Source organism: Typopeltis vanoorti, chromosome 1 (genome assembly GCF_054136105.1).
Source record: "Typopeltis vanoorti isolate ZY-2024b chromosome 1, IOZ_Tvanoo_1.0, whole genome shotgun sequence".
Classification (NCBI taxonomy): Eukaryota; Metazoa; Arthropoda; class Arachnida; order Uropygi; family Thelyphonidae; genus Typopeltis; species Typopeltis vanoorti.
The window spans coordinates 32630880-32658280 of NC_143549.1; the positions used below are offsets into that span (position 1 = coordinate 32630880).

Below are 27401 nucleotides of genomic sequence, written 5' to 3' on the forward strand. Positions count from 1 at the left end.
GTTCTGCTGTAGCGTTAGTTTTTGTTTTACCTGTATGCTAACCGGTGACTTTGTTATTCAATGCCGGTGGTTTAAATTTAATATTTTTAAAATTTCTAAGTCTTATTTTTTAAAACTTTAAGTCTATCCTTGCAATGTCAAAGAGGCGAAACTGCAGTTTTAATGACGATCTCCAGAAAGAATTCAAATTCATTTAACTGTGTATTGATGGAACAAAAGTACAGATTTTTTCTGAAAATGAGAGAAAAACGCCTAGACTTTCAAGACTTTTGTAACATTGTACAGTTGATTCTTTGTCTTCCAAGAAGGACAGCACCTGTTGAGAGAATATTTACTGTTATGAGCAGTATGTGATCCAAAAAGAAATCAAGATTAAGTGTTGAGACAATGAGGGCTATGTTAGTTGGAAGACAAAGTTGTGTCATGTAGTGTGAAAAGTTTTATGATAAGTTGTTGGAAGACCAAAACTTGCTGCGTAAGCACTTCATCGGAGAAATATTCTTGCTACAATCATGGAGAAATACAGTCCCCTTTTACGTGTACCTAAATTTTTATATGGGTTCTGTCACTGAAGAATAATGGTATGTTTATGTAATAAAACACTTTTTATCATCTTACGTTTTCATGAATATTACATAACCCCTGTCCCGTTTTTGCCATCCCAATGTCCCGTTTTTGTCTCAAGGAATTACGGTCAGCTTAATTATGATACAAAAATAAACAGACTTTTTGAAAATATAGCTCGACTAAATAATAACAGTTGCATGTAAAATTCTGTAATAAATATTTTTAAACGGCTGATGTTAATGTCATACAATCAGTAGAACGACGACTACCTGAGTGAAAGAAAAATTAATAAGCCTCAGATAAGCTTACATATAAGCTTTGAGCATGAAAGCAGATAAATTACTTCTCATCCAAGATGTATCATATGTAACCAAATGCATGTAATGTATGTATTATATGTAAACAAATGTACGTATCATATGATGCAGATCATATATAATCAAATGTAAGTAATGTATGCAATGTAATAAATAATAATGCTATAAAAAAATGAAAATTATTTAGGCCTGTGTAGCTCAGTGGAAGTGGCGTTTGAGTCCTCTGCGCTTGGTCGCAGCTCGAAGTTTGACTTAAGTTCAAGTTTAGTCGCTCACTAGAGGAACTTTTTCTAAGTCTTTCTTAACCCGGTTCCCGAGTTAGTCGATCTCTGACACAGGCAAGCGTTTTTCCTCCCGAAAACTCGGGTTTTTCATCCCATAAACTCAAGAAAATCGACCGTAGTACCCACATTATTTCAGTGACGTATCTTGTTAGGGTTAGGTACCAAGAGATGCCAGCACTTGTTTGCTAGCCTCTTCATCGGTGGATGCCTATAATTAGTGATAGACATGGGCAAGCTATCTCTGATTGGCTACCGATTGCGATTGAACTGCCCACTCAGTTTCCAAAAACTAGATAGAGTATAAAAGCCTCGCCTACTCCCTATATGGGAATAAAAGGCATTAGCTGGTTTTTTATCATTATTGTTATTATTATTGCCTGTGTAGCTCAGTGGAAGTGGTGTTTGCACATCTCAGCGCTAAACCACCCGAAGATAGACGTAGAGGAGCTGAAGCTTAGTCTACTTAGTAAAAGTTCCTGACTACAGGAACTTTTACTAAGCTTTTTTTCGACTGGTTCCCAAGTTAGTCGATCTTTGGCTCGAACAAGCGGGCTTTTTCTCCCAGAAACTCTGGTTTTTCATCCCTTAAACTCAAGAAAATCGATTGTAGAACTTACCAGAACCCATTACATTAAAATTATAGTGTTAGGGACCACAAGATGGCAACACTTGTTGAGTATCTTCACTGCGTGGCGCTTAATTAGTGTTAGCATTGGGCCAGCTATCTCTAACTGGGTACCAGTGAAGATTGAACTGCCCACTCAATCTCCAAAAGTTAGGGCTAAAACGTCATTGCCTGCTACCTATATGATAATAAAAAGGTGTTAGCTGATTTTTTTTGATAATATTAATAATAAACGATGAACGACATTTAAAACTTTGGCATGAATCAAAGATAATGGCTTTATCAAAACCCAACAAGTCAATTGATGGGCCTAATAAATACTGCTTTATAGCATTGCTCTGTACACCTTACAGACATTTTAAAAGGATTATCTTTTCTAGGATTTTTTCAAAAATATAAATATAAGTAGTAAGCTATCTTACCCAATGAACAGGCTGGATTTAGACCTGCTGTGATCAAGTCCTCGTCCTCACTACTCACATAAAAGCTGGATACAAAAAGGGTTTAGAAACAGGGTACTGCTCTCTTAGGCCTTACATCTACTTATGATGTAAGGCCTAAGATTGCCTAAGGCCTAAGGTTCATCTGAATTCACAAGAAAAAAGGAAAAAAACATCTCTCCTACAGGATCGATTGCCACAAGGATCTGTCCTCACCCTAGCTCTATTCAATCTGTGCACAAGTGATATTCCTCCAAGAGACAGTCGAAGTTTATCCACGATGACGACTTTGCAATTTCCACCCAAGCCAATACCTTAAGGAAACGCAGAGGAAAGATCTGGGCTTACTGCGAAACTACTTCGAATCCTTGGATCAATCCCCATAATACCAGCAAAATTGTTATTTCCGTTTTCCACCTAAATAAATGAAGGCAACCTTTCTACCTTGGTGTAACACTTGATGCATCATAAAATGTCGAAAATATTTGGAAAAAGATAAGTTACAGATATCCTCTAGGAACAACATGATAAACAAATTTTCTGGCACAACTTGGAAGCTGTAATGTCTCGACTCTTAGAAAAACAGCCGTGGCTCAGTGGCAGAGTTCTGCTTGCCAATTTGGAGCCGGTCACCATACGACTCTCGTGCACCCACAGATGAACATACAATCAGAACCATCACTGGTACTTCAGGTCTACTCCTCTTCCATTGGCTGTCTGTTCTTTCCCACATCACTCCTCCATGTTTCAGAAGCGATACCATCAAAGAATAAAGAAATTAAGAAATAACATAAACTTTCCCATACATCAAAATATTTCTCCACCATCACTGCCTGACCTTCAGATTTCCCATCTTGCTTGAGGAAATATCAGATGATGGTTTCCAGGACTGCTGAAGAACACCAATGAACTACAAATAACAAACAAATACCTGATCACAGACAGATCAAACTGTCAACCTACAGGATTTAATAGGAATTTCATAGGCACGCTTACGAGTGCGTGTATGTTTGGCGATGTGCATACTGAGCATCATACCACTGATGACCTCCCCACATACACTCTTCTCTGGAAGCCTCAGGAATTTGCATTCACTCCTAGATTGTGTCATCGATTGGTTAACTGAACTTTCAGTCTGTATATAGTTTTGCTCGTTAATTTCTTGTATTACTATCCATATAAAAACAAATGAATTGAAATTCATTTCCAAATGCCCCCAAAACTCAACGTGTTCTTTACACTTTTATATTGTTATGAGATTTATTATCAATTCAAAAAAAAAAAAAAAAAGCTAACGCCTTTTGGTCATCTTATAGGAAATAAGAAAGGCCGTTACGGTCCTATCTAACTTTTTGGAGATTGACTGGTATTATCGTACTATAAATAAATGAATGCAATAATATAAAAATTAAAGATAACGAAAACATAATGGCAAGCTTGCCTGCGCTCTCTTTATCGTTTAATAAATGCTCCACTTCAAATATCTGATCATCACATAGTGTTGATTTTTCTAGTGTTATTTTTGTTCTATAGAGCAAATTTAGTTTTGAAGTACAGAAATTTGTAATCATTGGTGTCTATAATTCTTTTCTTTTTAATGCATAAAAATCTCTATGGCGAATAATCCTAGTACGAATGTAACAAAAACTGAGGACATGTTCTAGGTGAAATGCAGTGCCTCTAATATACGATTTCTCAACCACGAACCTACAATATGATGGACATTATGATTTTATGTGTACAATAGCGTATACATGCCAACAGATGCATATAACTGTTTATCTAAACTGTTTAGCAGAGAACTACAGTCTTCAGTAGAAAAAGGATGGGTATATTTTTGGTACGAATAATCCTAGTACGAATGTAACAAAAACTGAGGACATGTTCTAGGTGAAATGCAGTGCCTCTAATATACGATTTCTCAACCACGAACCTACGATATGATGGACATTATGATTTTATGTGTACAATAGCGTATACATGCCAACAGATGCATATAACTGTTTATCTAAACTGTTTAGCAGAGAACTACAGTCTTCAGTAGAAAAAGGATGGGTATATTTTTGGAAACTGACAATGCTATACAAGTGATTATGATTGTTACCAGGAAAGGTTTGGAGTGAGTCAGTCCGAGAAAAGACATTTGGTCTTGACTGTTGAGCTGAGAGTTATCAAAAGTAACTGGAGAAGAGCTGAGGTCCTTTATTTGGAAAGCAGGCAAAAACTGTTTTGGAAGCACTGAAGTTGATGATTACTTTCATCTCAATTAAGGATACACTGGAGTTGTGTTCAGGGCATTTATTACAGGTGATCTTGAAGTGTTTGAGATGTTTGAGCCCTGTGAGGCTTGTCATATGAGTAGAACGAGTAGAGTATGCTATCATCAGGAAAACTATGAATATGATTTGCAATCAATGAGAACAGGTCGTTTATATAAATCAGGAAGGGGGCGAGTGAAATGACACAGCCCTGAGGAACACCAGCATTGACAGGAAAGTCTGAGGAGAGAACACCATCACATGTAGGGATTGATCTGAGAGAATGCTGGCAATTCATTTACATAAATAACGAAGGCAGTCCAACTTATGGTAACTTGTTGAGACGCCCTCGATGCCAGACCCTATCAAAAGCCTTGGAGATGTCAAGAGCAATGGTAGTGGATTCTTCAAACCTTACCATTGAATTGATCCAGAGATGTGTGATTTAAGCAAAGAAAATCTGTGGATCTAAATTTGAGAAATTCATACTGGTTATCACTCATTAGATGGCAGTTCTCAATGTGCTGAAGAATCGATCGTTCATAACTTTCTCCATTACTATAGAGTTGATGTGAGAGCAGTAGGTCGATAGTTTGATGGTATATTTATGTCCATTTTGGGGGGGGGGGAACTGATTGTATTTGAGTTGTCTTCCATGCTGTAGGATGCCTGAGTACATCTCTTGAACGCAATGGGTGGGATGCGACTAGGATCAGTTGCCTTTGGGATATCAAAGTTATTAAAGATTCTTTTGATATCTGGAAGCTCACAGGAGATATGAGATGTAATGTTCTAGGCAAAGTAATTTGCCATGGTCATCTATGGAGAAGATCGAAGAGAAGAATGAAAACAAGCCTTGCCTTTAGGTGATGTTTCAATGTTACCACTAGGGTGAGATAGAGGAAGTAAAATTGATGGGCAAAAGTTAGATCCAACATCTTTGATAAGGACTTTATCCCCATTTATCTTTGCTGAATTTAAACGAAATCTAATATTTCATAAACTATTTGTTTGCTTTGCTAGATGGGAAGGATAACAGCAGCACACATGTAAATGTTAAAAATACTTCAATGATGCAATATCGAAATGTGATCCTAGATGTGAAGAAGAAACAAGTGGGAGTGAAATGTGATGTCTAATTAAGCAAGATTCATGCGACAGAAATGATGTAGAAGAAATGTCTTGTACATAAGGATAATTATGAAAATTATAAGATGCTGACAAGAACAGTTGTAAGTATGGTACGAAAAGTAAAATTGTAAACGGTGGCTCTTATTTTTCGTATTGTGAACTTTAATCTATATATTTTCCTCTTTATGTTTTTTCCTTAATCTTTAATCTGCTTTAACCTTTAAGCCTTTGTATTATCTTAATTATTATTCTCTATCCTTGCTAGTTTCTTGTCCTATCTTATGTCTCCTTAGTAATTTACTCTTTCTTACAAAATCTATTCCACCTTCCGCATTTCCTGTCATATGACTAAGAGTACTGGAAATTTTATTTGTTTAGACTGCGCCACCAGTATTCCTTTCTCAGCATAAAATTCGATAACATGGCTGGCAGATCTTCTTCTCTCTCTCTCTCTCTCTCTCTCTCTCTCTCTCTCTAGCATAAATTCCTTCAAATAAAATAGCATAAACAGTCGTGGTCCACATGCACTTAAATTACGCTTCTAATACCTTGATTGTTTTCCACTCTCAGGTCCGACTTTATTTAGAAGCAGTGCATTGTAAATCAAAAGATCAAGCGGCACTCTGTTGACATATAATTATAACACATTTTATTTACACTAATACAAAAGTACATCATTAAATGACAGGGAGGTTATTCTCTCTATCTATCCGTTAAAATTTATTAAAATTTAGCGTTAAGAACTTCCCTCTGCTATTCTAAACAAACTACACAGCATAAATATTCATTTACTTCTCTGCTTATAAAGAAAACAATTCTAAAAAAATCAGCTAACACCTTCTATTCCGTAACAGGGAGTAGATGAGGCCTTTATACCCTATCTAGCTTTTGGAGACTGAGTGGGCAGTTCAATCTCCATTGGTAGCTAATCAGAGATAGCTGGGCCATGTCTATCACTAATTACAGCAGTCGCCGATGAAGAGGCTGGCAAAGAAGTGCTTCCATCTCTTGGTATCTAACCCTAACAAGATATGTTACTGAAATAATGTAGGTACTACGGTCGATTTTCTTGAGTTTATGGGATGAAAATCCCGAGTTTCCGGGAGGAAAAACACTTGCCCCTGTCAGAGATCGACTAACTCGGGAACCGGTTTAAGAAAGGCTTAGAAAAAGTTCCTCCAGTCAGCGACTAGACTTGAACTTAAGTCTGACTTCGAGCGACCAAGCTCAGAGGATGCAAGCGCCACTTCCACTGAGCTACACAGGCTTTCGAAAACAATTCTAATCTATTCATGAAGAAATTAACTTATTATGCCAAACTATCTCACAATTGTATTCCAATTACTAACAAACTAAAAGGTTTTCTTATAGACACTGCTTATTCCAAGTACCTTATATCTTATCAGTCCATCTAAATTTTCTCCTAGATTACATAAAAGAACCATAGAACATAAATTGGAATAAAATCACATAGGCTCTGTCATCTGGGTCACACACTCATTCTGCTCCAGAGTTCTCAGACGTTTCTTCCGTTCGGGCCTTAAATTTCTTTCTAGAGTGTTTTGCTTCACCGGCGTCTCATCAAGGTGTTGGCAGGGTTTTGGAATGCTTATCTCCGGGACTCATGGGTTCCTCGGGTAATAGCTTCTGGCAATTTCCACAGCAACGTCCAAGATCTAGTGAGCCTAGTGGACTGGCGTCCTTTTCTTTTCTGCCTCCCTCCAACTCCTGGTGTTCCCTATCCGTATAGTCGTGTCCTCTATTTTCGACTGCCGTTCTCGATGTTCTCCTCAACGTCTTTTTATTTCCCCGTCTCCGGGACCGTTCACGAAGGGTTTAGATCCCCGAAGAATTCGGCGTGACTCCTTGATCTCTTATTAAAGCCGACCATTTCTTTGTTATCTCAAGCGCACTTCAAAATCCGATTTGTCGGAGACAGCGGAACCTTTTAAGAATGACCTTGAAGGTTAGCATACACAGAGCTTTAAACAAAGGGTTCCCATACACTTAATTAAAACAATAACATCAGTTTCCAGTGAGCATTTTCTGTTGTTGTTACTACTTTTAGACATTCTTTGTTTACTACATTTGAGAAGATTAAATTCCCATCAGACTATTTACATTCTTTATACAAAGTTTAATTTTACAACACAAACTTTTGAGATGACCTCTGTAAAAATAGATATAAAGCGCTTTTAAAACTTCTAAGCTACATCGAATTTTACAAAGTCTCAGTATGAAAAAGAACTGGCTTTACAAGCATTCTCTTGTTATGCTGCAAGTAAAAGATATGATGAATATGAAAGAATAACTCTACTGAATGCAGATGATGTGAGGGTGAAAGATGCAGAAGAGCTGTTCAACTAATGAGTGCCCATTTTGCTAAAAGCTACCAACCTGGTATATGCAACTATCTCTTCACTTAACAAAGTAACTCAGGTACCAGAGCTATTGCATAAATTGAATAACAATTCAGCAATAGGAACTGGTGGGATATCAGCACGGTTTTTAAAGAGATGCTGAGCTCAGCTGGCTGGCTGCATAATTTGAGTCACAGCACAGGGAAGATTCCACAGGAGTAAAAAAAACTAAGCCTTTTTTTCCGACCGATTCCCTAATTAGTCGATCTCTGCCATGGGAAATGATATTTTCTCACCTCGTTTCTAGCAAGAAACGAGTGATCATTATGGAAACCCGGGTTCTTCGTTTCGTAAAACTCCAGAAAACCGACCGCAGAACCTACACTATTTTCAGAGCAAAGACAGTGGTGTTACGATTAGGGACCACGAGATGGTGACACGTGTCGACCGCCTCTCCTCACCGGATGCCATGGTCTAATTATTGTTTGTAAGTATCACAAATTATAACCTTGGGCCAGCTATCCTTGATTGTTATTGGTGGAGATTGAACTTCTCCCTCAGTCTTCAACAGTTAGAATAACAAGATCAAACGGCTTCGTCTCCTCTATATATGGGAATAAATATTACGAATGATCCGAGAGTGGCTCTATGGAGATTCCATTATTAGTGTGGTGAATGAGAAGATGCATAAGGTTTGTTTTCGTGTTTTGTCTGGTGGTAGAATGCAGAGAGTGATTGAAGCGTTGGACATGAGAAGTAAGAGAGCACAAGAGTTGGTGGTTGTAGTAAGAACAAATGATTTGGATGGGAACAAAGAAAATGCCAGATAGGATATAAGGAGATTATTAAGGAGAGTAAAAGATAACAGTGTGGTAGGAAAGGCAGTCAGTGTGTTGCCAAGGTATGACAGGGATGAACTGAAGAGGCGAGAAAGATAAATAAATGATATGTTAGTGCAGTTATGTTGGAGAATGGGGTGCAGTTTGTGAATGTGTGGGAGGAATTTCAGGGAAGGGTGGAATTGTATAGATAAGTGGAAACACAACACAAACAGAGAAACGAGTGGGAGTCAGAGTGAATGGGGAGACACTTTATGAAACATGCAGATTCTGGATTCGCAGGTGACTGTGTCAGCAGGCAAACACAGATTGAGTTGGCCCAATATGGGAGGAGAGAGTTTGCTTGTGAGGAAAGTTGTAGAATTGGTGGTAATATAGAGAAGTGACTGGGAAAGGTATTGAGGAGTCACATCGGAGAAATGATGTTCATAGGACTTGTAGAGCCAATAATGATTCCTTATGTTTATTTACTAATGCTAGAAGTATTCGGAATAAGGGGAATGAAATTGTTGCTTTGCTTGAGTTTATTCGCCCCAAAATTGTTGTTATAAGCGAGACATAGATGACGATGACATCCTGACAGGAATGGTTTGAACGGATATGATATTTTTCGTGAAGACAGACAGGGAAGAAATGATGTAGGAGTACTATTGATAGTAGCAGATTAGTTGTGCCCATATAAGGTAGATTTGCAAGGTGCAAACAGAGGCCACGGTTTTCAGGCAGTATAGTGTGAGGTAAGGTAAACAGGATGAAATATTTAGTTGCGTGGTGCTATAGACCTGGTAATATGGAAGATAATGAAGGAAATGTATAGAAAAATTGGCCTAGCTAGCAAGAAACGAGTGATCATTATGGGCGACTTTAATTATGGTGATATATGGTGATATAAACTGCAACTCAGAGACTGCATCTAGAGTTAAAGAAAATGAATTTTTGGAGTTTTTGAAAGACAATTACCTTAGTCAGTACGTAACGGAGGGTACACGAGGCCCAAGAGTATTGGATTTGATCATTTCAAATCCAATGCTCTTGATCAGATGATGTTATATAAATGAGGTGTCAAATCTTCCATCAGTTGGTGAGAGTGACCACGAGGTGATCACTTGCAGGTTACCAGTCATTCGAAGACATCTGTTAAAAAGGGATATATGTGGAATAAGACTGGTAATTATGAAAAGCTCAGGAAATAGCTTCCGCGATAATAAATTGGAAAGAGCAAGAGATGAAAAGGATATCAATGCTGCTTGGGCCATACTCAAGAACTATTTTCTGGAGGCAATATCAGAATGTATTCCAAAGGTTAAGAGGGTAAATAGAGCAGGTGTGAAATGGATGAATCAAAAGATAAGGTATGCAACCTGGAAGAAGTAGGTATTATGAAAGAAACACAAGATGAGTATTTATAACAGCCAGTTGCATGAGGAGTACAAAGATGGGGCAGGCGAGGAAGGTGCGTCGCTTGATAAGGGTAGCAAAAGTGAGTAGAGCAGCAGTTAACTAAAGCAGCCAAAAAAAAAAAAAAAAACATCCTAAGAAGTTTTTCGATATGTGGCCAGTAGAAGTTATGGTAGACTTATGACTCAGGTAATGCAAGAAAGATGATGATGTTCGTATTTCATTGAGAGATACTTCATGGAAAGCTATTGTATAAACTGATATATTTCAGGTCTGGATAGTAAAATATAGCTATCATAAACTTAGTGTACGGGATGAGTCTAAAGCAATTGGAATGATAAATGAATTAGTGAAGAACCTTTGCATGAATTTTTCAACTTTCACTGGATATTAAACTGGGATATTTTACCAGCTATTTATTGATGCTGCTGCTTTGGAAATGATGATAAAGATGAGTTTTTATATCATCACTTTGAATAGTTTGTGCTAATGGATACAGCTCAATAAGCGGAACATTGCGCCATTCGACTGGAAAAGACCTGGGCTCGATTCTCGTCACCGAGGGGAATCCTTATATGGGCTTTTTCAGTTGAAGGTGAGTTAGCCCAGTGATTCTTAACCGAAAATTTATAGAACGTTTCTTGTTTTTAAAATATCTTAAAATAATTATGTTTTGCTCCTTATTTTACTTTGTTTCAAACTTATATCGTTTTGCATTAGTAATATGAAATATGCAGTAATTTCTTTTGTGGTGGCGCCACCACTTAACGTTGTTAAGTGCTACTTGAGTGCAATTAGTTTTCTAAGGTAAATTTTCTTTAAAATTTACCACCCCCTTATAGAATGAGCAAACAAAGAACATTATTTGATTTCCTAAATATAAATACAGTAAAGTTTTTACATAATATTCAAGTAAAGTTGATTTCTGTTTTCTGATTTTTTTATCATTATAATCAGAAAGTAAAACCAGTATTTTATAAAAATTTAATTATTATTATTATTATCATTATGTTACTACAAACTTGGGGACCGCAAAAATATTCTAAGATACTTAGGGGGGCGCGACATCTTAACCTTTTAGTAGTAGTAGTGTGTGTCCGTCCACTGAGTTAGCCGATCTTACGGTGGTAACAGGTTTTTTCTTCCGAAAACTGGGGTTTTTCATCCCGCGTACAGATGAAAATACTTTTGTTGGTGATGATGCGCGATAGATGGCGTTGATGGTAGTAGTGTCGTAGTTGGGGGATTAACTAGTAGTGGAGAGGAAGAGATGTATATAGCGAAGTAGGGTAGTGTGCCTTCCCACGATCAGTCTTTGGACTACCTGGAGGTGTCACGTAATAATAATAACACGACAATGCGAATTCTGCATTTTGATTGGAAGAGAAAGTAAATTATATACTGACAAGATTTTGCAATTTGAAACGAACGAGTGTATTGGTCTCTGGTGATGGTGGACATTGAGTTGTTGAAGTGACCAGATTGAAAAGATGATGAGAACGATTTAGAGAAGGATGACAGTAAGAATGAGAATGAAAATATTATCTGTAATGATATTATTACAGTTAATGGATGTGATTTTGAGGATTCTAGAGAAGAGGAGAAAACAGTGAAAGAGTACTGAGACAAGTACGAAATAGGCAGAAGAGAAATGATAAGACAGAGACCTGTAGATTAGTAGAAGGAATTGATGAGACAGAAGTCAAATCTATTATCATATTGTAGGAAGAAAGAGGATAGGAGATGAGTGAGTAATCGAGAAATTATGTACAAGTGCAGTTAAGAAACAGGAAATAAGGACGAAACTTGTTCTTCCTTTTATGTATTTGTGTGTGCCCGTCCAGTGGTATCTTGTTGTACATATTAGTTGGCAATATGTTTTACTTCTATTTTTTTAAATGTTATCCCAGTTAGTAATGTTTGAGTGATTATTTTTAGCTTTATTATAATTATAGCAGGAGATATGCACATTGCAGTAGTTAATATTAGCTTGCTGTCAGCATTATGTAATGTATTATTAAATATTCGATTATTGTCAGCATTATGTGGTTCTAAATTGCAGTCTAGTTTGCAAGTGGCTGTCATTTGCACAATTCAATGTTTTACAGTTCTCAACACTACTCTTGGTTCGACGATGGGAGACAGCATGCTTCTGGGTAGATTTAAATGGATACAAGTATTTTGGCCCATTCCACTATCATTCCATAGCAGCCATTCATTTCTTTAATCTTTTATACAAGTGTAAGCTAACAAAATTTGCACCTGAAATATCTTCAGGACTGGGGCAACTTGTGGCAAAGGTAGACTAACTTCCCATCACTTGCCTTAGTATCCATAATACAAAGCACATTTCCTTGCAGACATGTATAATGCTATGCATAATGGGAAGGGTCACTACCCAGATCGGTTTTGACCTTTATTGAGGTCAAAATATAGGTGTAAAAATATGACTTCTGCATTACTTCAACCTTGGTATCACCTCTTGGTCTTGCTCCCACTGAAGAGACCTCAATAAAGGTCGACACCAGTCTGGGTAGTGATCCTTCCCATGCTGCATAGCATTATACATGTCCACAAGGAGATGTGCTTTGCATTATGGCATACTAAGGCAAGTGTACTAAGGCAAGTGATGTGAAGTCACTTGCCACAAGTTGCCCGTCCTGAAGATACTTGAGGCTTAAACTTTATTTGCTTACACTTGGATAAAGGATTAAACTAAATATATACTTTATAGTCTAACCAAATGAAAAAAGTTCTAATGTTCAAACATTTTTTGTGTGCAAGATATATGCAAAACTTTTTAATGTCTTTTTTCATAAAGTAAAATCAGGGGTGCGAGTTATACTGAAGTAATGCAGAAATCATATTTTCCTATACCAGGCAACTGGTATAGGAAAATATGGGTGCGAGTTATACTTGAGAGCAAGTTATATTCGAGTAAATATGGTAAGAGTTTCACCGACAAGTTGACATCATTCTGTGGAAATCTATAATGCTATGCATTATGGCAAGGGTCACTACCCAGACTGGTTTCGACCTTTATTGAGGTCTCTTCAGTGGGAGCCAGACAAATATTTTTCTCATTACCATTTTTTTTTCAAACCAACATCATTAAATTCAATTTAATAATAGAATAATCAATTTTACACTGAATAATATTATAAATTTATATATAAATAAATATTATAAATTTATATATAAATAAATATTATAAATAAAATAAAATATTATTTATAAAATTATAAATAATTATTTATAAAATATTATAAATAAATATATATATATTATAAATAAATTAAGTTAGATTCATGTTCTATTAATTTTTCCCCTATTAAAAACTGCCTGGCATGTCAGCAACTCGATTGGCAAATTTTTGGTATGTGCCAATTTGTCAGCAACTGATTTGTAAATTTTTGGCACATGCACATAAAAAGGTTCGCCACCAATGTTCTAGACAATGCATTGCTTCCTACTTTGTGGCATTTCTATGGATCTGAATGCTGTCTCTTTCAGCAAGACAATGCACCATGTCATAAGGCTGCTTATGTAACTGTGTGGTTTGTGGACATGAATGAAACCACATTTGACTGTCCCAGTGGTGTAGCTAGAGCTTTTGCTGCCTGGGGAAGTCCCTGAGTTTGCCACCCTTCTTAATAAACACCAGTATCTACTTTTTGAAAGAAAACTTTAATGTCAACATTCTAAAATGTTATTTTTCTTGCTTTTCTGTTAGCAAAATCGTCAATGACATTGGCGAGGTCTATTTCATAGTAATATAGGTAATTCTTAATCAATTTTATTTAGAAAAAACTCCTCTCACAACTAGAAACACAGCAATTGTGAAGAAAATTCGCAGTAGTATTACAATATTTGGAAATGAGTTCTCGAGACTGTATTTTAGAATTAACCTGCAAAAATCAAAAAGGTTCAAAGTGCTGCCCAGGGCAGACTGCTCCCTCCACCCACCCTAGTTATGCCTCTGGACTGGCCTCCATAGAGCCTTGATCTCAATCTTATTGAACATCTGTGGGATGAACTGGAGTATGAGGTGAGGTCAAGGGACATCTGCCCCGCAACAGTCCAGAACCTCATTACATGCCTACAGGAAGAATACTTCAAAATTCCCATTGATTGCTATTGTATATACTTGTGGAAAGTATGTCCTGTAGGATTGTTGCAGTCATCATATTGAAGGTAGGTCCTACATCTTATTAAGGTGGGCACCATGGATGTCTGTTCCTCACAATATGGTGGCTGTTGACTTCTTTCTAAGCAGTGTATAGCTTCTTGATGTAAGGTACATTCCCCACATTCCTGTGTATATAGTCTGTGTCCACAAATGAGGCTATGGTGTATCTTGCAGAATCTCTGGCACAAAAGCATAATGTCCCTAATTAGAAAAAATGTCAGACTTTTAGGTGGTAGATATATTTTATCACCTGGTGAAACACCACCTCACTCATTAGAGGCATGAAGTTAGGAGGGACAATTAAGACTATGTGTAGAGAGGAGACTGGATTCCCTCAGTGTGGACAGTATATTTGCAGTCCCACCTCTAATTGCTTGTTCCTCTTCCTCTCCCCATACTGTATAAAACAAAAATTTATTATAGATTCTCCCACAAAAATGATTAAAAATAAAAAATCATAAGCACTATTTACTTAAAAAAATGTTTTTGTATTCACTTCACCCATAAGTGTGGCTTAAACAGTAATATAAATTATGTACACCACCACTTACAGTAATGTAAACTGGAGTTACTATTCCTAACAGAACCAGAGCTGGCTCAGCAACAAACTACACATTATAAATTCCACCCAGACTTATAAATTACACATTATAAATTCCACCCAAACTACACATTATAAATTCCTTCCAACAGAAGGGCAGCATCTGTGCATTTATCAGAACTGACATCTCACATCAGAAATTGCAAAACCTCAAATCTCTAATCTTCTCACTTTGATTTAGTGTGGGTTATAATTTCTTTATCAAACTAACTTTTCACTTTCATGTGCTGTCTTTATTGCTCCAAAACTCTGATATCATTATAATAATGAAATACCCTTAATAGTAAGATCATCCTTCTTGGGGATATCAATGTTCATGACTCAAAGTGACTTCCCTCCTCCAGTTCCACTGATCAAGCAGGAAGGCAGGTAATGATGGACAGTATTTGTCATTAATAAGAACTTAACACCGATAATCAGTCTAACAGTCTTCCAGAATAACTGACAACCTCCCCCTCCCCACTTACAAGCCTCCTTTCCAAATATATTATTGATATCAGTTTTCCACTTGGTAACTTAGACCACAACCTCAAACAAGTCTTCTTAACCCAGTAGTTCTGTTTTATGTCCTTTGGCACTACAACTACAAGGGTGCCATATGGGATGATCCCTGTGATTTCTATTCCTCTTTTGCATTGTCTAAAATTTGTTTAGTTGTCTTGGTCCAAACACTATAAACAGAAATCATCATAAATAGCATTTGTTCTCAAAAAAAAAACCTCATTATGAATGGCTCAAAACCAAAAATCCAGTTGCTCATAAGTGGAGTGAACAACTGGATTTTTGATTTTGAGCCATTCATAGTGAGGTATGTTTTGAGAACCAGTGCTGTTTATGATGATTTCTGTTTATAGTGTTTGGACTAAGAGAACTAAACAAATTTTAGACCATGCAAAAGAGAAGTAGAAGTCACAGGGATCATTCTATATGGCACCCTTGTAGTTGTAATGCCAAAGGATATAAAACAGAACTACTGGGTGTGGTCTAAGTTGGGTAAATGAATTCGTGGATGATCCTAGCCTCTGTTCATTGCCATGACTTTGACTCCACTTATATCACAGCTTACAACAGCTGTAAAAGAGTCATCAACAAATGTTGAAGAACACACTGAGAGGTAGAGATAGGAAGGTTATTATCTTTCTTTATAAAATGAATATGATTTGGCTGCATCTTGTCCAGTGTGTATGGATTTGGTCATGTAGGTTTCTCAGGGGATGAGGAGGTGGTTGAGAGATCCATAGACAAGTGATCAAGATAGTGACAGATGGTGATGATATTTTCTATGAGAATAGACTGAAGGTATGTGGATCACAAAGTTTAGTTAACAGGTGGAAAAAAAGGGACATGATAGAAACTTATAAGTTACTAAAAGGGTTCTATGAGTTGGATACAAAAGAATTTTTTGCATACTGAAAAGTAAGGAGAGAACTTGGAATAACCACTGGCAATTGTTTGGGAACCAAGATATGTTTGAAGATTCACTTCCTTCATTCTCACCTGAACCTGTTTTCTGAAATCTTTGATGCAGAAAGTAACAAGTCAGATGAATGGTTCCTGCAGAAAGCATCTATCCTACAGGACATGATAAATGGAGTAATGATAATTGGGAAAATGGAATAACTACTATTGGTTCATTCAACAGTAGTTTCCATTTACTAGAAAGAGAGATATTTGAGGTATTTACAAGAAAAAGGAAGTAGTTAAAAGCACTTTTAAATTTGGGTGTATTTAAACATTTTTTTCTTTATTATTAAATATAAGCATATAACTCAAAATTCAAGAAGTGCGTGCATAAGAAACTGCGCAAGCGCTTGAATTTTGGTTTCTTATTTTCAACTTATAAAATACATTATTTGACAATTACATATACATGTTTTTTTATTTAGATTTTTCTATTTAGCAATACTTTAGCCAAGTTTATTATTACATGATCCTCTCCCCTCCCACCAGAGTCCAAGCATCATGAGGTGGGGGGGCTCTCCTACATACAACTGAATATCTCCATGAGTTAATTTTTCATTTAGACACAACTATCTACTGCCTACAAATAGGATTTTTTTTTGTCTGTGAATTACATGTGTACTCTTGCCAATTTGCTATATGCAGAAAATATCTGATTTTCTTGGAGAAAAAACCATGCTGCCTCTTTATTATTATTATTACCCCACGACCTCATGGAGTCAAAGACTCATCTGGGAGGTCCTTTTATCACACACACATCTCATCATACTGTGTCTTAAACACACTCAAACTCTTGCAGGTACCTCTTGAATAAGATAAAGTAATTCACCCTCAATCGAAAAGGTCACATAAAGATTCTTGTCATAATCAGAATTGAGCTCAGGTCTTTTCCAGTCCAAGGGCACAATGTCCTGTATTTCTTCCAGTTGTGCTACAGAATCACTGTTATTTTCTGACATATTTTTAAAGAACTTTAGCATGTTGGAGTGGGGGGGGGAGAAGTATTTGAAATATTTGTTGACTAGTGCAATTTCTTTTTTGATATTAAATTATTTTGATTAAAGTGTTTTCACACATTTAAAATTACTGATTTTAATTTTTCATAAATAAAGGTTATAAACATCATTGCAACTTTGCTTGTGTGGCTGGCTGACTGGTTAGTTTATAAACAGGCTGTAGGTTCAGATTCTGCCATGGATGTTTGTGATTTTCTTTAGATTGAAGATATTTCATTGCCTGGAGTAAAACCACCATCCTTCTTATGGAGGCCTTATAACAGCTTTATATCTAGTCTCTAGAGCTTAGTTTATAGATTATGTAAAAAAAAAAATTTTTGAAGAATTAAATATAAACATAGAAAAAAAAATTCTTAATCTGTCCGCACTATTAATGTACTATTATTATTATAACCTTCTGTGAATGGGTATCAAATGAAAAAAACTTTCATTTATGAAATCAATTTCAACAATCTCAGTGATGAATGCATGGTACCTGAAAATGATCAAGACATAATAATAATAATTATTATTATTTAAAAATTTTTAAATACTGAATGGCTCTGTGTGATACTATTAGAACAAATTAAAGAACTCTATAAAAATGGCTGCATAGAACTGCAGCATTTATTTACAATAAAGCATGCTTTATCTTACATGAGATGCAGTAATTATATATTTCAATCATGTTTCTATGAAATGTTCCATAGTAATATCTGCATGTTAGTGTATGTGCGTACAAAAACCAGTAAACTATTTAACAGTTTCAAAATAAAATAACATAAGGATTTAACACTGGATTAAATTCTTAGAATAAACCAGTTAATCCAAAGGAAATATAACAGTATAATACAACAATATATACAGGTTATCCCTCCAGGTTTGAATGTAGAGAGCAACAAATTCATAACATATTCGACTAGATAAAACAGATGGCACAATTCTAACTAGTATTTCAGTGTAAAATTTCAGATTCTCCTTCTTAGCATTCATGGTCGCAAATGAGGTATTGCCACAAGCATTAACAGGAAGATGCAACTCAAGCTTTGCATGGCGTGAAGTATTATTTATCACAAGGTAAGATAAATTAGGTATAGTCCAGTCTGTTGGGACCAAAACATTTACCAATCAGCACGAACAATTTCTTCTTCATTGTAATGGTTCCAAGTTTTCTTTATATATTCAGAAAACAAAGAACGAGCTCGATTTAAGATGGGTTGTGCCTTGTTTTTTCTCACCATTTTATCAAAATGCATTGCCAGTTCTGTATAACCCATACAGTTTTGTAAGATGACATCTTTATGCTCAAGAAGTAATGATAGACACAAAAAGAGCAGAAAAGGATTACCATCACCAAGTTCATCAGGAGGGGGAAGAGAAAACATTTCCTGATAATCAATAGCTTCTATACAAAAGCTTCCTTCTTCTGTTATACCAGAGTCCTCAAAATCAATGTTTCTGAGTGACTCATTTTTTTCATTATTAAGTATTTCTTTGGATGAAGTCTCTTTTGATCCATAACCTGTACTCTCAGAATTAAATGGCTGACTAGATTTTGAAATTTCTGAACATCTTGAATCACTGGAAAGACTGTCTGAATTATTACTTGAATTAGAATCAGCACTATCATGTCTGCGCCTCTTTTCACAAGTGGAGTTTAGTGCATGAAACCTGTTATTCAGCACATGAAACCCATATTTTTGCTTAGTCCACAAAATTCTTTTTCTTTCCTGTTGCTGAATGTCCCTTAGATTGATTGTATTGGTAAGACACCAAGATTCAGAGTTAAAATTATCTTTCAGTGGCATCACATTGTAAACCTTTGATTGGTTCTTTAATGTATTGTCAATCATCTGACTATTATTCACATAATCTCCATAAGTCCAAGTATGACAGAAGCCCAACTTTTTTGAATTAACACTGCCCCAATGTGAATTACAGTAACAAAACTCTGTATCATCCCAATCTGAATGGTCACAGTACACAATTCTTTTAAACTGGTCAATGTGACAGGAAGTGCAAAATCTTGTAGTGTTAGGGCCTGGATCACTCCTTACAGAATGCATAACAGTATTTTCAGAGGAACTGCTAGAATCTGTGCTAATGTGTTTTGGACAGTATTTTTTGTGTGAAGAGTTTTTGCTTCCTTGGGAACAGCAGAAATGATTTTCATCTAGGTACAAACTAGAATCCATATCAGAACTTATAGTTTCAGTTCTGTCATGTGACATTAAATTGAAATAAATGAACTGTCTTTCAAATAATCGAAGCTCTCCTTCTGGTGGCTGAGGTGGTAATGAGCTCCACAACACTTCTTGTACATGCAGGGCATCATCATATGCAAACTCACGCTTCAGTTCTAATAAGATCCACCGATAACAAAAAAGTAATTCCTTAACTTCCTGTTGTTGAAGATAACTGTAAAATTCTGGATCAAAATAGGACAACAGGTCAGACAGGTGTTTAAATTTTATCTGTATGGAACTTCCATCATGGCTGAAGTTGGTTTTCACACGCTGCATTAGTGCACAAAAGCATACATAAGATTGTCCCTCGTCTCTCATCGTTACCAGAAGAGGAGATAATAAATCACTCATTCCTTGACAGTATAAAACACTTGGATGATTAAAGGCATAAGTAACTAAAATATTAAAGAGACTTACAATATTCCTGTTGTCATCTTGACCAGAATAGAACTTATGGGTCCTATCAGTACGACGAACATCCTTTTTAACTAAATTCATAACAGCTTTCATTGATTCTGTTATTTCATTATTATCGATCATCTTCTTCCAAGCAAACTTAAGTCTAGAATACTCACAGCATTTTCTTTTCATGTAAGCATTCATTTCAAGTTTATTCAATCCTTCTGGATAGACATTAAGAATATGTTTCCACACCTTCTTCCTCAGGGATGGTTCAATTCCTTTTTTAAAAACTATAAGTCTCAATTCTCTTGGTCGAATCAAACATCCTTCATAATCTAAAAGATTTTTAAATTCTGTACGAGTCATTCCTTCCACAACAGGACTTTTGTTTTTGTCACTGTTTCCACTGAAACTGAATGCTCTTTGAACTAAGTTAACAGTCTTCTCCATCTACACGAGAAAAAAAAAAAAGAATAGAATATTATAGATCTGCAAATTGATATTCAATATTTATGAAACCTATTAGTAATAAAAACACAAGTTAATATGAATGGTGCATTTATATATGCTTTAAGCTAAAACTGAAAGAAAGCCATTACAAATATTAAAATCAAATCGAATTATTATGCGAAACATTTTTAACATCAAGCTTGATGTTAATAAGGTTGTAGGAGTAGATATTATATCATTATTATTATTATTATTATTACGTGACACCTCCTGGGAGTCCAAGGACTCACCAAGCATATTGTTACGTCTTGTTATTCTCTATTTTTGTTATGGTTATATTATCTACTATCTGTCTAACACTTTATAGTTTCAGTATTCCGTTGCTGGCAAATTTATATTAATTTAAATCGACTGCGCCAGCCGGCAACTGAATTCTGATACACAATTAGACAACTCAAAGAAATAAAGGGATCAAGTGATTTGCAGTCATGGTCCCCTCTTTTCCTTTTGTTAATGGATTCCCCCTTTACTTATGCATGGTCCGAAATTTAATAAGTGGTAATTCAAATCTCAGAAAAGGACAGACTCATGAGGTTAGGGTTAAAGAAATACATTTATTTAAACACTTGCATATATACTTTAATTAGAAATTCCAATACTAAGGAGTCTGAACCCCCCCCCCCTTTAAGTTAACATATCCAAAAACTTCAAAATCTATTCTAACAGTCTCACACTTTCTTTTATGTTGCTATGTTCAGACTCAGTTAATTCTCACAGAGTTACTCAGTTCCCACATATAAAAATAGCACATACACATAAATATATACAATCCTAGTATAGAGCATATCAGACATATTTCGTCTTGAAATTTTAACATGGGATAATATTCTTGTCTATGCTCAGGCCTTATCCTCCTCTAAAATTCAGTTAATGTACAAGCTAATTTCTAATACAATGTCTTAAATGTTTCTCCTAAAATAAACAGTTCAAAGGCTTGGTTCCCTGCTCAGCTTAAGCTTAGGGTGGCACTAGCTTACTAGACGTAGACAGAAATGTCCAAAACAGTTCTTTAGACACTAAGTGAAAGTTGATTATATGGAGCTTCTTAACTCTCTGGTTCCTATACCTTCTTTGGTTATTATTCAAAATGAGTACGAACACTTGCAACTTACTGTTCTTGTCTTTTCTCGTAGTTGTTGAGACTTCCTTGATTACACTTCCGCATTTTCTCACCATGTATTCTTATGGCGCCCGCGACATACTTCTATTTTCTTCGAAAGGATCACCTTTCGCTGACTTATACGTTGGCATAACTAACCAACAGCTCTATGCTGGAATTCTGGCCGCATTCCTTCGGTATGGCTATACTCGACATGGCACGTACAGCAAACAGGGAGATTGTTGCTGGGTATGGCGGCAAGCCCCGCAGCTATCCAGGCCTTGGATCAGGTACCAGGAACAGAAAACAAGAGAGCGGTTGAATCACGCGCCGAAACTTATATAGTAAATGTGAACGCCCTCTCTTGGTGACTACGTCATGCTCATAGCAGCAGCCGATTGATCACTGCAACTCCGAACTGTTTTTGACATGGCTCTAATACTTATATCATCTTACATACTTCTAATAGTAACACTTCAGCATCGATATATAAATTTCCCTTGTTAATTATTTCACAGATAATATCAATTTTAATTATGGACTACTCAAATTCACTTAATATCTACAACTAAAGTGGTTAGACATAGTTCTGAGTTAGCAAAATGTACACTATCTTTTACCTTTTCTTCTGGAGGCATAAGTATGTCCATATCCATGGTTTTAATCGTTACTTTATGTTGGGTCGGAAACAGGATGACTCATCAAAAGTGAATCAGCCCTTTTTCCGACACAGCAATATTAAAGTATCACCAAGTATATTAAATTTAGGAATGTACAGAATAATGAGAGCACTTTTGATTTGGTTTGTTCAACAAGAATTTGGAAACAGGAACAGTCCTTGAAGAATGAAAGGAAGGAAAAATAGTGCCACGTGCAGAAGAGGAGGAACCAAGTTGTGTAAACTGTTGTATAATGCAAAGCATGGATATTAAGGCAACTGATATAAACTCATCAGCCTCTATACAAATAGACTATTCACAAAGATATTTCATGTGCAAACTTTGTTTACACTTGGAAAAGGATGAAACAAGAATATAATTTCTGGGTAAACATGATTTACTTACCAAGTAAAAAAACTTTCTATAACTATTTCTGATCCAGAGTATTTCAATAACAAAATAATGCACATTTTTTTGCTATTTGTATATGATAAATATATGATTTCTGCATTAATGCAACTTCGGTATTTCCTGCATCTGGCTTCCACTGGTAAGATCTAATAAAATATAAAAAAAACTAATATAACAGATATCTTAATAGGCATGGAAGATTTCAACTCCAAAATAGGAAAATACTCACTAGCTATAAAGGGGGTCATGGGCAAATTTGGAATAGATGACAGAAATAACAGAGGAGAAAAATTACTTGAATTCTGCAAACAAAATAATCTATTCATTTCCAACACCCAATTCCCACAGGTCTTCCCATAAATATACTTGGACTTCACTGGATAGAGTTGCCAAAAATTTTATTGACTACATTTTAATAAGAAACAAATGGAAAGCTTCGGTCCAGAATGTCAAAGCCCTAAAAAAGCCTTATTTCGACTCCGACCATGATGCCCTCTCAGCAAAGATTAAATAAAAATTCAAAAATAACATTACAAAGAGCAACTGTAACCTAATAGATATAAGCAAAATAAACAAAGAACATATAAATAAATTATATGAGAATACCATAGAATCAGAACTGCAAAACATACCCTTTTCTAACGTAGAAACTGCATGGAACCAGGGAACAACAAAACCATCAACAATGTCAAAAAACACAGTTGATGGTTTTGCCTATCAAGATTCTAGGCACAATCATCAAACCAAATAACAATTGGATCACTCCTGAAATCTTAAAACTCCTAGAAGAAAAAAGAGGCTAAAAACACATCAGATCAGAATTTGATGAAGTGCCTAAGAAAAATAAACAAAACACACTGGAGTGAACATAAAATTACAGAACAAGTAAAGTAGGATCTCAACTACTAGGACAACCTCTTTATTCAACAAAGAAACCAGCCAACACTATAAAAGGCTAAAAAATACAATTGATAGAATGTGAAAAGCGGTAAAGGAATTATGGTTAAAAGAAAAAGTAAAATAATGTGAGGAAGCAAATGAAAAGCATGACACTAAAACTGTTTACAAAATAATAAAAGATCTAACCAAAAAATATAACATCACTTTAAAAATGAAATATTCTAATAATATGGAAATCAGTGCAATCCAAGATATAAAAAAAATATGGAAAGAATGCTACCCAAACACTATTCCAAAGAAACTAAATGTGGGATTCATCAAACAGCAAAGAAAAAGAAAGAGCATCTGCTATCCTAAAAGATGAGTTACTTAAAGCAATAAACCAAATGAAAACATCCAAAACTCCTAGAATTGACCGAATTCCTACCGAACTCTGGAAACACAGAGGCCAGGGAACCATAAAATATTTATTGAAACTTTTTAACCATTTATTCTCAAGAGAAATACCTAAGAATTGGAAAACTGGGATCGTAATATCCAACCATAAAAACAAAAAAAAAGATGATAAACAAAAATGTGAAAACTATCACCCTATCACCCTTTTAAATCATAGCTACAAGATATACAACAAGATTTGAGAGAATGTGCTAGGGAACTGACAGTGCCTTTAACCTGGCTTTTCAATGAAAGGCTGGCTTCGGCAAAGGTGCCCAGGGAATGGAAGGAAGGTAAGATAGTGCCATTGCATAAGGGTGGTAACAGACTGGAAGTGTCTAATTATAGGCCAGTCTGTGTGTCATCAGTAGTTGTTAAGATCTTGGAGAAAGTAGTGAGGGACCGTATACAGCATTGGGCAGATGAGGATGATGTTATCTGTGAGAGTCAACATGGATTTGTGAAAGGGCGCTCTTGTTTTAGCAATATGCTAGCCTATTGCTAATAAAGTTACAAGAACATTAGATGAGGGAAAGGCATATACTGCAATTTTCTTTGACTTAGCGAAGGCATTTGACAGGGTGCCACAAGATAAGCTGATATTTAAGTTGCAGCACATGGGTCTGGATGTCAGATTGGTCAACTGGATTCAGGATTGGCTGTCTGATAGGTATCAGAGAGTTGTGTATGGTGGAGCAGTTTCAAGGAGGCAGAGGGTTACAAGTGGGGTCCCACAGGGCTCAGTACTAGGACCTATATTGTTCAACCTTTATATCAATGACATTGCCAGTGGATTGCAAGGGGATATTCAGTTGTTTGTGGATGATGCAAAGCTGGGAAGGATTATTAGTAATAGTGTAGTAATAGTGCAGATGTGGTAGCCCTGCAAGAGGATTTAAATAAGCTAGATAGATGGGCAAATGAATGGGAGTGGATTGCAAGGGGATATTCAGTTGTTTGCAGATGATGTGAAGCTGGGAAGGATTATTAGTATTAGTGTAGTAATAGTGCAGATGTGGTAGCCCTGCAAGAGGATTTGAATAAGCTAGATAGATGGAAAAATGAATGGGGATCTCAGTTTAATGCAGCAAAATGTAAGGTCTTGAGGTTTGGGAAACATCGATGGGATGTTGCATACTCTATGGGAAGAGTTATACTGGAGGAAGTAGGGGAGACAAGAGATCTGGGGTTGTTGATTGATAGAAACCTGAAGTTTAGGGGACATATTGCAAAGGTGGTGAAGGTAACACAGAGGATTGCTGCAATTATGAGAAGGATGCTGACCTGCAGAGATAAGAGGGTTATCATTCCTTTGTATAAGTCTGATCATACCACACTTGGACTATTGTTCTCAGATTTGGTCCCCAGGATTTGAAGGGGATAAATTAACTGTGGAAAGGATACAAAGACGGATGACAAAGATGATTTTAGGACTGTACAAGCATAGTTATGAGGATCGGCTGAGGGAATGTGGACTACAGAGTTTGGTGGGTAGAAGAAGGAGAGGTGATATGATTGAGACTTTTAAACTGTTGAGAGGTGGTTACAGGGTTGACACTGGGGAGTTCTTTCGCTTGGTTGAACAGCAGGAAGGAGTGATGATAAGAGGCCATCCCTGGAAGTTACGAAAGGAAACTGTGAGCAAGAGGGTAAGGAGTGGTTTCTTTGTGTGGAGGGTGGTTGAACCATGGAATGCATTGCCTGATGGAGTGGTGGGAGCGACAACAATCAATGAGTTTAAGGAGTGGTATGATAGACTTTGTGTTTCTTATGGGGGGGGGGAGACCTCCCCTTGATGAGTCTTGACAGATTTTATGTTCTTAGGAAGGACCTCCCACGATGAGTCTTTTGACTCCATGGAGGCCTGAATAATAATAATAAAATATTCCTTTGAATTATACAAAACTGCATGCACAAATTAATGGAAGAAATCATCAAGGAGGAACAAGCTGGTTTACAACCCACAAGATCTACAATTGATCAAATCTTCACACTTAATACTATAGCAGAAATGTGCTGGGAACACAATCTACACTGTACTGCACTGCAGCTTCATTGACTTTAAACAAGCCTTTGATTCCATAGAAGAGACAAACTGATCAACATCCAAAACTTTAGATCAGTAGATTCTGAATCATTGACCTTCATTTCAAACTTTTACAAAGACACAAAAACATTTGTCAAATTTAATAATATAAGCACAGAAGAATTTAAGATAGAAAAAGGAGTCATGCAGGGATACCCACTCTCACCACACTTATTCAACATATACCTAGAGGATATATGCAAAAAAATCTCCAATGAACCAGGGATAAACATAAATGGAAGAAACATCAACCACATCAAATATGCATATGTTATAGTAATCCTGGCAGTATCCAAGCTACAATTAGAAAAAACAGTCCAGATTCTAAGTGAAGCATGAAAAAACTTTGGAAGGAGAATTAAAAGCACTAAGACCAAAATAATGAAAATAGGAAGAGAAGTTGAAAACATCTCAATAACCTTGGAGAACAAAACCTAGAACAAGCAAAATCCTTTGTCTACTTAGGAAGCACATTACATACAATTTAGACAGCACAGAAACAGTAAAACACAGAATTAACATTGGATGGTCGAACATGAATAAATAAACAAAATATGGAACAATAACAAACTTTTGAAACATATTAAAATCAAACTATTCAAAGCCATGATGATCCCTACAGCAACATATGAAAGTGAGTCATGACTCACTAAGAAGGAACTACTCAAAATAAGTGCATTCGAGGGGAAGTGCCTAAGAAAAATAAACAAAACACATTGGAGTGAACATAAAACTGTAGAACAAGTAAAGCAGGAGCTCAACTACCAGGACAACCTCACAGACATTATTCTTCAACAACAGCTCTGATGGTTTGGCCATGTTCAGAGAATGCCTTCTCACAGACTTCCAAACATTGTGCTAAATGGAAGAACAGGAAAACAGTGCCCATCAGGAAGACGACCAAGGAAAAGTTGGTTCAGATACTTAAAAGAAAGAGGTAAATTCCCCAACTCCATTAATATGTTCGAGAAGATTAGAAATAGAACCATTTGAAGAAAGATTGTACAAAGGTGACCAAACCTGTCACCAGATGGATGAGATGAAGAAGAAGAAGTAGAATGTGTATATTGGATAATTTGGAAGTACTCAGAAAATGATATTCTGTTGTTTTTTTTATAGATGTTAGCGGCACTAGTGTAGTACATATTACAGATGGTCTACAGATTAGTCTTTTCTTTTAGTGAATAT

General features: G+C 36.1%; 1 protein-coding gene across 1 annotated transcript; it reads right to left on the reverse strand.

The window, feature by feature from the left end:
• Positions 1-18064: 18064 nt before the first annotated feature.
• Positions 18065-23171, reverse strand: LOC150109875 (TBC1 domain family member 25-like). The gene is made up of 2 exons (XM_090415578.1): positions 22787-23171; positions 18065-20563 (listed from the first exon to the last, which is right to left on the reverse strand). Exon 2 carries the CDS (start codon positions 20561-20563, stop codon positions 18587-18589), a length of 1977 nt encoding a protein of 658 aa, XP_090271704.1. The 5' UTR covers positions 22787-23171; the 3' UTR covers positions 18065-18586.
• Positions 23172-27401: the final 4230 nt, after the last annotated feature.